The 10,900-nt window shown below is 44.8% G+C and overlaps 1 protein-coding gene across 1 annotated transcript in view; it reads right to left on the bottom strand.

Moving 5' to 3' along the window:
• Nucleotides 1–450: 450 nt before the first annotated feature.
• LOC137518099 (uncharacterized) overlaps nt 451–10,900 on the bottom strand; it is a 67,146-nt gene continuing 56,696 nt past the window's right edge. Inside the window, exon 18 of the mRNA XM_068235418.1 lies at nt 451–1,393. Within this exon, the coding sequence (XP_068091519.1) occupies nt 1,218–1,393 (176 nt within the window). The 3' untranslated portion in view covers nt 451–1,217. The remainder of the gene's footprint in view (nt 1,394–10,900) is intronic.

Below are 10,900 nucleotides of genomic sequence, written 5' to 3'. Positions count from 1 at the left end.
CTCATCACTGGGTGGGCTGTTGGAACAGCCGTTGCACGCATGTGTCCCTGTTAGCGGCCGTGGACCGGGCTCCGGCAATCCAGCGGCAGGCAGAGATGCCCTGTGTGTGCAGAGGCTGGTTGTCACGCATAGCCTTCCCGCTGCACTCGTGTTTCTAGCTAGCGCGTGTGCATGCAGACAAGCGGAGATCATTAGGTTTAAATCTGAGGTTTATTAAAGTGGACCTGAACTCAGAACTTCCTCTCTAATCTAAAAGATAGGCAACAGCATAACAATATTTAAAGAAAAAAACATTTCTTTGTTACAGCTCATACAAATCCAGCAATAAAATCTGCAGTCTGTCTACTTGCTACTTTAATGGAAGCAGACATACAGTTAACATTCTGTGTTTACAAATTAGCTGACAGCTAAGAGATCAAACTACAGTTACAGTGGGGGGGGGGGGGGGGGGGGGGGGGGCAATTAGACAGGCTAAACTCTCTAAATACATACAGGGTGCATTTCACTATGTTTTTCTTCTGCCCTGTGGAAGAGTTCAGGCCCATTTTAACTGGTGACGTATTTTGCAGGGATTCTCCCCAGCCAGTCTGATGAAGCTGGGAAGAATCCCTGCAAAACGCGTTACCATTGTATCACCATTGCCAGAGCCCGCTAAAAAGGACACATGCGTACTACAGCTGTTCCAAGCAAACATCCCACAAATCCAGATGAGAGCTGTCCACCTTTGCAGCCCCTTTAAAACTGTGACACATTGATTGCTTTTCAGTTTTCTTTTTGTTCTAGTGGAATTACTTGTAAGCAGCACCAATGTAAGGAACATTGTCTGATCGTACTGCCTTGCATGAGAATTTCCAGCCCCACAATTGTATCCAATACCTAGTTTGGAGCATCTGTAGCAGGTACAAATGTGCCAGGAGCAAAACCTGGTCATCAGGTCACAGAACCTGTGAGTAGTGAAGTAATCCATCCAACCACCCACCCAGTATCCACCCAATCACCCAGGATCCAGTAATCAGTGTTTGCTGGAGTTGCCTTTCTATCACAGCTCCTATATTGATGAAAAGGGTCCTCTTGATATTGCCTCACAACCTCATCCGCATAGATGATGACATCACAGATCAGTCCTGTGGCTCCCTCCTATGATCAGCATGACATTACTTGCACATGTGATGACATCACTCATGGAGGTGACATCATCCAAGGGGGACGTCAGATCCTCAGCTGACCTCTTCTTCGTCGGAGACCTGATCGGATGGGATGAGCCGCAGGTTGGCTGTCCTCACGCTGGTCAGGCTGGTACAGCTGCCCATTAGCTCAGACACTCCCTGTAAGGTGACTCCTGTGCCGTCCAGGTTGATCTGCACGATTGGAACGTGTTTTAAGAAGCGTAGACCTGTTGGGAGAGGAACAGGAAATACAAAAACATTACACAACTGGGGAAAACAAAAAAGGACCTCCTGTTCAAGAGACACACATGTGCATTATCATAAGAGGTGCCAAGAAGTAAACCGTGCCAGAGAGAAGTCTTGCAGCTTGTGACTTTGCTGTAACTGGTAAAGTACATCAGACGACTTGGTGGCCGATTGCGACCATCCATTTCAATTATAATCAAAATCAGAAGAAAATCTGTGCCTGCCCGACCAACAATGTGACCAATTTCAGGCCGAAACCGGTCGATCAGACATGCTGCAAGATGTAGGGCCGACTTGCTCAATCAGGAGCGTGACAGTAATGGCGAGTGACGAAACCCCCTACGCTGTGTGCGTATGTATGTAATGTATATGTGCTGTAATGTGCATCTATACATTACCTGTCCTGTGTCCTATAATCTATAACCAGACTGTGTACTGCCTGCCCTTGTGCCTGCTTTTGTGTCTTTCTTAACCACTGCAGCCTAACTGGACGAGTATACACGTCCAGTGTAATTGTGGAGAGTGCACAAGCAGTTTGTTACTAAATAAGGCTCATGTGGTATCATTTTACACGGGACAAGTTGTAGAATACATTTTGGTGTGTTTTAAAGTTTGAACTCACATCACATGAGAAATGGATAGGTACAAACTCAATCCAACATTAAAATTAATTTTCAAAATTATAATCAAACTTGGGTAAGTATTAGTATAGCTACACAAGACATATGGGGTAACATTTTAACCGTGATAAGTAGAAGAATAGATTTTAGAGTGTTTTAGGGTTAAGTGCTATGTTTTGTGTATTTTTTTTTAGTAACAAATGGAATCAAAAGCAATACAAATTTTGTATACGCTGTACCAAAACTAAGACTTGTAAAATGAAAACAAAGTGAAAGAATATCAAAGAAAATAACTATAGTGTCATCTTAGGAATTTTTAAATATGTATGCCATGAGGGTATATTACTGTTATTTTTGCAAATAAGGTTTTGTAATCATCGATACTGTACAAGCAAAAAAACCACAAAACAGAAAAAGAGACACCTTTATTTCCAAATACAATATTGTCAGCATACATTGTACTAGGAACATAATCTAATTGTTGTAATAACCAGGATGGATAAGCAAACAAAACTTGTGGGTTTAACATATAGTTAGCGCTGTTTATTGTAAAGCTATAATGGATGTAAATGGAGAAACCGTGTTTTTTCAATTTTTTCACTTAATTTTCCCTTTAAAATGCATAGAAAATAAGGTAATTCCTAAACAAAAATATTACTCACTAAAAGCCCAATTTGTCCTGAAAAAAAACCAAGACCTAAATCATTTAGGTGTGATAAATAGTAATAAGGTTATTGGCAAATGAATGGAAGCACACACACACCATATCAATCTTTAGAAAAATTGAAGAAACATTTCCAGCATTCCGGAACGATAAAAATAATAATAATAAAAAAACCAGGATACCGGTACCGGGTCCTGTCACTTCCTCCAGTCGCGGTCAGTGTGAGGCAAGTGAAGTGTGCTATTTACGTATCTCTCCAGCAGCCGCTGGAGAGATATGTAGATGACGCACTTCTCTTGCGTCAGACTGGCCGCGACTGGAGGAAGTGACAGGATCCGGTACCGGCGCCATAGAAGGCTGAGGACGGCAGCGTGGAAACGATCTGTGCCGATGGGGCTGGAGGAAGCACCAGGTATGTAATAACACTTTTCTATTTAGTCAGCTCTGGTTTCCTTTAAGAATGTAAAATTACATTCAGGATTACTCGCTTTTAGACAGCACTTTGAGGAGAAACCCCAAACACTTGGGTCACGGAACACCAGATGGAATCTGTCCCATAAAACGACACCAGTGGGCCTTTAAAGTAAGGCCTGTGGGCCAAATGCGGCCCCTGAGGCTTTTTCACTGGCCCCCAAACACCAAATGTATAACTTATAGATGTGGCCCACGGCACCTTTAAATATCGGTGGCTCACGTATAGAATAGCCGTGCTGGCACCACCCATCCACATACTGTAGATGCCAGCGAGCAGTAATTTGTGACACTGCTATCCAACTGGATGGCAGGTTGCCCCCTGGGTATTGTTCACAGTCTGGTGCACAAAAACGTTCCTTCGGGCGCCACATGACTGAATGCTGCTGCTGGGAGTTCTCTCCCAGGCATGATTGAGGGGAATCCATACCTAGATTCAATGTAATGTTTTTCAGCATCATTTTATGTATTTTCCGGTCCCCCAGCAGTCTGAAGTATGTTGACCTCGGCCCTTGACCGAAAAAGTTTGGGGACCTCTGTCCTACACACTCCTGGGAGTTCTGGTTCACCATGAGCTTGCTGGGCCATCTGTAATGCTTATTAATAGGGGAGTACCCTGGCCATTCATGGAGGGAGATATATGGATATATGGAAGAAAAGTGGACAATGTTTGAGCTGAATGTTTAGCATATGACCTTGAAGACTTTGGGGCTCTTAGGAGCCGATTTATGCTTCTCTACAGACACCCACACACTGGCACAAGAATTCGTCCAATTAGTCGCCCTTGTCTGAGGAAATATTTGTCCAGCCATTTTGTCTATCCAGCATGGGTTGTACAGCGGCACATATCTCATCCTGACTGACTGTGGAACCTTGGGACTGTTTGGATACAAGCTGATTTATGGTTCCCTACACACAAACTTGCACAATACTCGTCCAATTAGTCGCCCATGTCTGAGAAAATAATTGTCCAGTGCAATTCACTCAAGTGAAGGACATGTTGTCTATCCAGCAGGGTTTGTAGAGTGGTACACATCTCATCCTGACTGAGGGCCGCTGTGGGCTGGAAGCAGATGTTTCTTGTCTGGTCAGTAGCAGCTCAAGGTTTACTTGTGGCGACGTTCATCTTTTGCCAGTTTAGGAGGAGGAGGCGTTTGAGCCCAGCATGTGCCTCATGTTCAGCACAGAGATATAAGAGCGATCTATTCCTTGTTAGCAGTCTCACAAGACGCAGCACTTTCACTGAACAATCTCACTGCAGCTGCCATATTCCAAGATAGCAATCTTATAAGACTTCTCCTACAGCCGAACAATTAAACCGAGTGGAAAGACAGATTAGCGATTCTTCTGTTTATACCTGAAACAACTCCTCGGCCAACAGATTGGTGACTAACTACAGGGGCTGTTATAATAATCACAGGAGTGACCTCCAAGGTAAGATTCTTTCTACGCAGATCCATTTTTGTTTTACAGACTCCAATAGTCCCCCGGTTAACGTGAACCCGAGGGGAGAGTGAGATGCAGGCTGCCATATTTAATTCCTTTTAAACAATACCAGTTGACTGGCAGCCCTGCGGATCTATCTGGCTGCAGTAGTGTCTGAACGATACCAGAAACAAGCATGTAGCTAATCTTGACAGTTCTGACAATAATGGCAGAAATATCTGATCTGCTGCATGCTTGTTCAGGGTCTATGGCTGAAAGTATTAGAGGCAGAGGATCAGCAGGGCAGCCAGGCAACTGGCATTGCTTAAAAGGAAAAAAATATGGCAGCCTCCAAGTCACTCTCACCTCAGGTTCACGTTAACAAACAAGATAGGCACTGTAGGTTCGTTCTTAACCTAAATCTGTCCATAAGACGAAACACCATGCCACCTCTGTGCCGTGCACCTCACCGATGCCCCCACGTGCCTCCAGTGTGCCACCCGTGCCTGACACATATGGCTCCTGTGACCTCCTCTGTGTCACCTCCATTCCCCTGTGCCTCCACTGCCCCCCTCTCTGCCACATCTGTCTTGTGCCCCCCCCCCCTCCCATGCCACCGTGTTCCCCTGTGCCTCCACTCCCCCCCTCTCTGCCACATCTGTCTCATGCCCCCTCCCCTCCCGTGCCCCCAATGTCCTCCTCCGTGTCACCTCTGTTCCCTTTTGCCTGCAATGTTCCCCTCTCTCCCACTTCTGTCCCCCTGTGTACCATAGCAAAATGTCATTTTACCAGTTTAAAACATTTTTTTATTTATTTTTTTATCGATTTTTCTCAAAGACTGCAAGGTCTTCCTGAATACATTTTTTTTAAGTTGTTCCCACAGAATCAAATTTCCCATTTTCAGGCCGATCACTGGTAAGTCAGGGTCTACCCACATTGCTTATCGTGATAATCGTGTTTGTTTTTTCTCTTCAGAAAAGCAGAAGGAAGAGATGGCTGCGTTCCCACTAAGAGATTGCAATACCCGCGGGGAATGGAGAGAATTCATGAGAGATGCCTACGGTAATTGGCTGTCATGCAATATGGATTTGAAACCAGTTTTCGACAAAATGCAACACTGGACAATCGGTATGTATATCGATTGGCAGACAGATGCCGTCGTGGGGCAACCTGGCGGAGTACGTCAATATCGCTTTGCAATGAAACACAAGCACTGTGGAGTTCTTCTCTGGGACGAGCCTTGTGTCCCTCACCCGGTGGAAAACACATGCTATGCTGAAAGCGGAGGAACGCCTTATGATAAGTGTGTCAAGTCACATTGGGTGTTCTGTAAGCCTGATGAATGGTTTGGTCCAGCACTTAGTCTTAGTAATATCAGAGTTTACCGGTCAAGAGACATTAATCAGATGCCGCCGGATGAATATTTTATAACCGACTCAGAAGACAATATGATACAAAGACAGACAATATAATATCGGATTATACTTCTGATGTGCTTCAAGAACCTTCAACTTCATCCAAAACAAACTTAAAGGAATACTGTAAGGGGGGGAGGGGTCGGGGGAAAGGAGTTGAACTTAACTAGAACTTCTAATGGTCCCCCACAGACATCCTGTGCCCGCGCAGCCACTCACCGATGCCTCTGGTTCCCTTCTGAAATTTCAGACTTTAAAGTCTGGTAAACCACTGCACCTGCATTGCCGTGTCCTTGCTCCCGCTGATGTCACCAGGAGCGTACTGTGCAGGCACAGACTATACTGGGCCTGTGCAGTACGCTCCTGGGGACATCAGCGGGAGTGAGGACATGGCAACGCAGGCGCAGTGGTTTTCAGAACTTAAAGTCTGAAATTCCAGAAGTGAGCCGGAGGCGGGGCCGGAGCATCGGTGAGTGGCTGCGCGGGCATAGGATGTCTGTGGGGGACCTTTAGAAGCGCCGGGTAAGTTCAACTCATTTTCCCCCGACCCCCCTACAGTATTCCTTAAAAAAAAAAAATTCTCTATGTTTTCCTTTTGTCCCGTGCAAGAGTTCAAGTCCACTTGAGTCCCAGAGTCATCAAGCAAGTAATAGTATGCAAAGAACTACTTACCCAGGGCTTCCTCCAGCCTCTGGCAGCCGTTCTGTCCCTCGCCACACCTCCGCTCTCCGCCGCTGGCTCCCGGTCCCCGACATTGCCTCGCCACGTGTCTTTTACTGCGCCTGACAAGCTTGCAGAAAAGCATTTGCAACGAGACGCCGGGCTGCTGCAGACGTCCATTTGAAACAATCCTTAAGCCTGGTACACACTTTCAATTAGGATTGGCAAATCCCTGACCAATTTTATCAACTCCATGTAGTATGAGTGTTAATAGATATTAAATACCATGAACAGATTGTGTAGGTAAACCCTCAGAGTACATGAAGGTGGTAACATTGGTCAGTGATTGGCCAATCATAATTAAAAGTGCATACCAGGCTTTAGCCATGTGAAAATCAATTGAAGGTTTCTCAAGCAGCATGTGACTCAGTCTTAGCATGGGGGTTCTCACATGTCAGAAATATTGTATCTTTATTATCAAGTGTCCATAATTAGAAATAGTATACAGGTAGTCCCCGGCTAACGAACGATATAGGGACTGTAGGTTTGTTCTTAACCTGAATCTGTTCTTAAAGGGGAACTGAAGTAAGGGGTATACGGAGGCTGCCATATTTATTTCCTTTTAATCAATACCAGTTGCCTGGCAGCCCTGCTGATCTATTTCTCTGCAGTAGTATCTGAATAACACCAGAAACAAGCATGCAGCTAGTCTTGTCAGATCTGACTTTAAAGTCTGAAACACCTGATCTGCTGCATGCTTGTTCAGGGGCTATAGCTAATAGTATTAGAGGCAGAGGATCAGCAGGGCTGCCAGGCAACTTGTATTGCTTAAAAGGAAATAAACATGGCAGCCTCCGTATACCTCTCTCTTCAGTTCCCCTCTAAGTCAGAACACTGTCATCTCTGTCCATTATCACTCCTCTGTGCCTCCAGTGTCCCCCTCTGTGTCACCTCTGCCCTCTGTACCTTCTTATACAAGTTTAAATGCCATTTTTTCTTTGAAAATTGATTTTCTCAAAAACTACAAGCCCAATTTGGGAAAACATTTTTTGACTTGTTCCCATGGAAACACAGAATCCATGTCGTTCGTATGGGCGGGACATTCGTAAGTCGGGTATTCGTAAGTCGGGGACTACCTGTATACTGTATGTAATGTCAATCATAACTCCTGTAACAGTTTGCAGTCTTATGAGATTTCTAATGTATATTCAGTAGTACTAGCCATCATTAGAAAACGTATATATCTCTAATGTGGTTCATAACATTTTTCACTCCTATATTATTTCAAGTGTGTATTTAGTAGTCCTAGTCATAGTTAGGGGAAAAAAATATATAACTAATGTCGTTTATAACTCATGCAAGTTTGCATTCTTGAAGACTGCTTGTATGCACTGGTTTTCTTGCAGTTACTAACTAAAGGACAACTGAAGTGAGTGATAACGGAGGCTGCCATGTTTTTTTTTACACAATACCAGTTGCCTGGCTGTCCTGCTAATCTTTCTTGCACCAGTAGTAGTGTCAGAATCACACACCTGAAACAAGCATGTGCTAAATCCAATCAGGCCTCTTTCACAGTGCGACGTTAAAGTCACACGCTAGAAAATGTTTCAACGCAGACTAACGCACAGCAATACTAATTCTGTGCGACATTCACAGTGCACATGTTGCATTTGTGTGTAACATGTAGCGCTACTAGAAAGTGCTGCATGCTGTGCGTTATACATGTTATTAGCTGTGTTGGACTGTTTGCACATGCTCAGTAATGACCTGGAAGCATACTTTTCATTGCCTGTATGCTCTACTGTATGCAACAATAACAGGGCACTAAGTTGCGTTGCGACTTTTTTGGGGCGTTGCGTTTTAATTTGCATTGCGACTTTAACGTCGCATCAAAACGCAACATCCTACTGTGAAAGAGGCCTCAGACGTCAGTCAGAGACATCTGATCTGCATGCTTGTTCCGTTTCTGTGGCTAGAAGTATTAGAGCACAGGTGTGGAACTCCAGGCCTGGAGGGCCAGATCCATGCCAGTGTTTAGGATGGACTGAGAAAGAGAGGAATGTGTTCTACCTGATGGACCACGCCTTTCCTGATTCACACCCATCAATTCATTTGAGCTGTGCCAACAACGTGTGAGGATATCAGCCCTCGTAGGACCGGTTTGACATACCTGCATTAGAGGCAGGGGATCAGCAGGACAGCCAGGCAACTGGCATTGCTTAAAAGGAAATAAATATGCCAGCCTCTGTATCCCTCTCACTTCAGGTGTCCTTTAAAGCCTGGCACACACCATGAAATTTACTGTCAGATAGATGGGTCAAATAGATCATTTCCGACAGGTCCAATCTGATTTCCGATCGTTTTTCTGAATGATTTGCATAGAAGTGATCAGAAAATCGATCCGAAAAACAATGGGAAATCCGATCGGATCTGTCGGAAATTATCAAACCATCTATTTCAGGGGTAGGGAACCTATGGCTCGGGAGCCAGATGTGGCTCTCTTGAAGGCTGCATCTGGCCCACAGACAAATCAGTAGGGGTTGATTCAATAAGCTACAGTGCTCAAGCAGTGCAGCTTAGTGTGGCAGTGCAAGGAACATACTGCTGTAGCATGCACTACTAACTTACTCGCTCTCCCCCCAAAACTAACGGCTGTTCCAATTGTCCCACTCTGGTCTCTGTTAAGTCCAGTGACTTTGTAGGACGAGATCCCCGCACTTTGATTGGCCCAATAAGCTGTCTGTCACTTAACAGGCAGCCTATTTGGCCAAAGTGTGGGGATCTCATCCAACAAAGTGAATCAACCCCCACGCCAGCTAGCTAATTGCACAAGCTGTTAGGCCCCGTTCACATCATCAAACGCAGATGGCTGCGCGTTCGGAACGCAATGCATACGAACGCACGCCATCCGCGTTTGGATGTGTTGCGTGGCTGATTGCATTCACTGAAAGTGAATGGGTCAGCCACGCGTCTTGGGAAAACATGCTTGCAGCATGCCTCCGCAGACCGCACTGGTCCGGAACGCATGCAGTGTGAACATCAGACAGTGCAGTCTATGCACTTTCTGATGTCGTGCGTGTCTCCCTCCTGCACGCGTTGGCGAAATCCGGACGGCAACGCATGCAGTGTGAACTGGGCCTTAGTCTGTATTTTCTCCTGTCTGGCTCTCGGGGGAATTGCTGATGTTGCTGAAACCCTAAAGAAGCTGAAGACGTGTCTGACACTTCCGCTGCCAGGAGGATCAACTGTATACACATCACCATGGCAACAGGGACATGAGCCCTACTGCCCCAGTTTGAAACATATAGTATGGCTCTCACGGAATTACATTCTAAAATATGTGGTGTTTATGGCTCTCTCAGACAAAAAGGTTCCTGACTCCTGATCTATCTGATGGGAAATTGCATGGTGAGTACCAGGCATTAGAGTACATCACCACCTGTGAGAAGAGACAGGGTACATCTTGTAGCATGTGTACACGGTGTTGACTCTAATCAGGACCGGCGCTTCAGTTTGCCCCAGAGCCACTTAAACCAGCCCTGACTCTAATACAAGGACAAGTACATCTGCAGCTGGGAAGCACGCGCCTACCCAACATGGATGTCTAAAAGGTGGCCACCAATGATACAATTTGCTAAACGGTTGATTACAAATGATTCTCCGTATGAATGATCGTAAATGATGGTTTAGGACCACCAATGGATAAAAATGTCCTAACCAATCCGATCAGATTAATGAAATTAATCTGAATGTCGGTTCGCTCGCATCAATCTGATCAGATGGGTTAAGAGATTTCTGTCCATTAGCAGTCCCAAACCATTTTACGATCCTTCATAAGAAGAATTGTCCGTAATCGATCGTTCAGCAAATTGTATCATTAGTGGCCACCTTAAAAGGTGCCATTAATGACTCAATTTAGCAAATGATCGACGTTCCATCAGATCGGATACTGATGATGATGCCAATCGACCACAAACACTGCCTGAAATTATCTTCTAATATTTTTATCCCGTCATCAGGTTTGATTGATCATTTCATTTTGATCACAATTATCGGATTGGAAGGTCGATTGTTAGCTAAAATTGTATTGTTAATGGGCACCTTTAGACTCTTTTATACATAAAAAAAAAAAAATGTGTATATAGGGTGAAGAAAGCTCCTAAAATGTGTTGTGGAGATAAGACTTGAGGGTGACAGATATGTAGATGTGTTGCTAGATATCTTTACTATTAG

The sequence above is a fragment of the Hyperolius riggenbachi genome, chromosome 5, assembly GCF_040937935.1.
Source record: "Hyperolius riggenbachi isolate aHypRig1 chromosome 5, aHypRig1.pri, whole genome shotgun sequence".
NCBI lineage: Eukaryota > Metazoa > Chordata > Amphibia > Anura > Hyperoliidae > Hyperolius > Hyperolius riggenbachi.
Note: the sequence above shows the minus strand (reverse complement) of the source record. Positions and strands in the feature narration are given on the sequence as shown.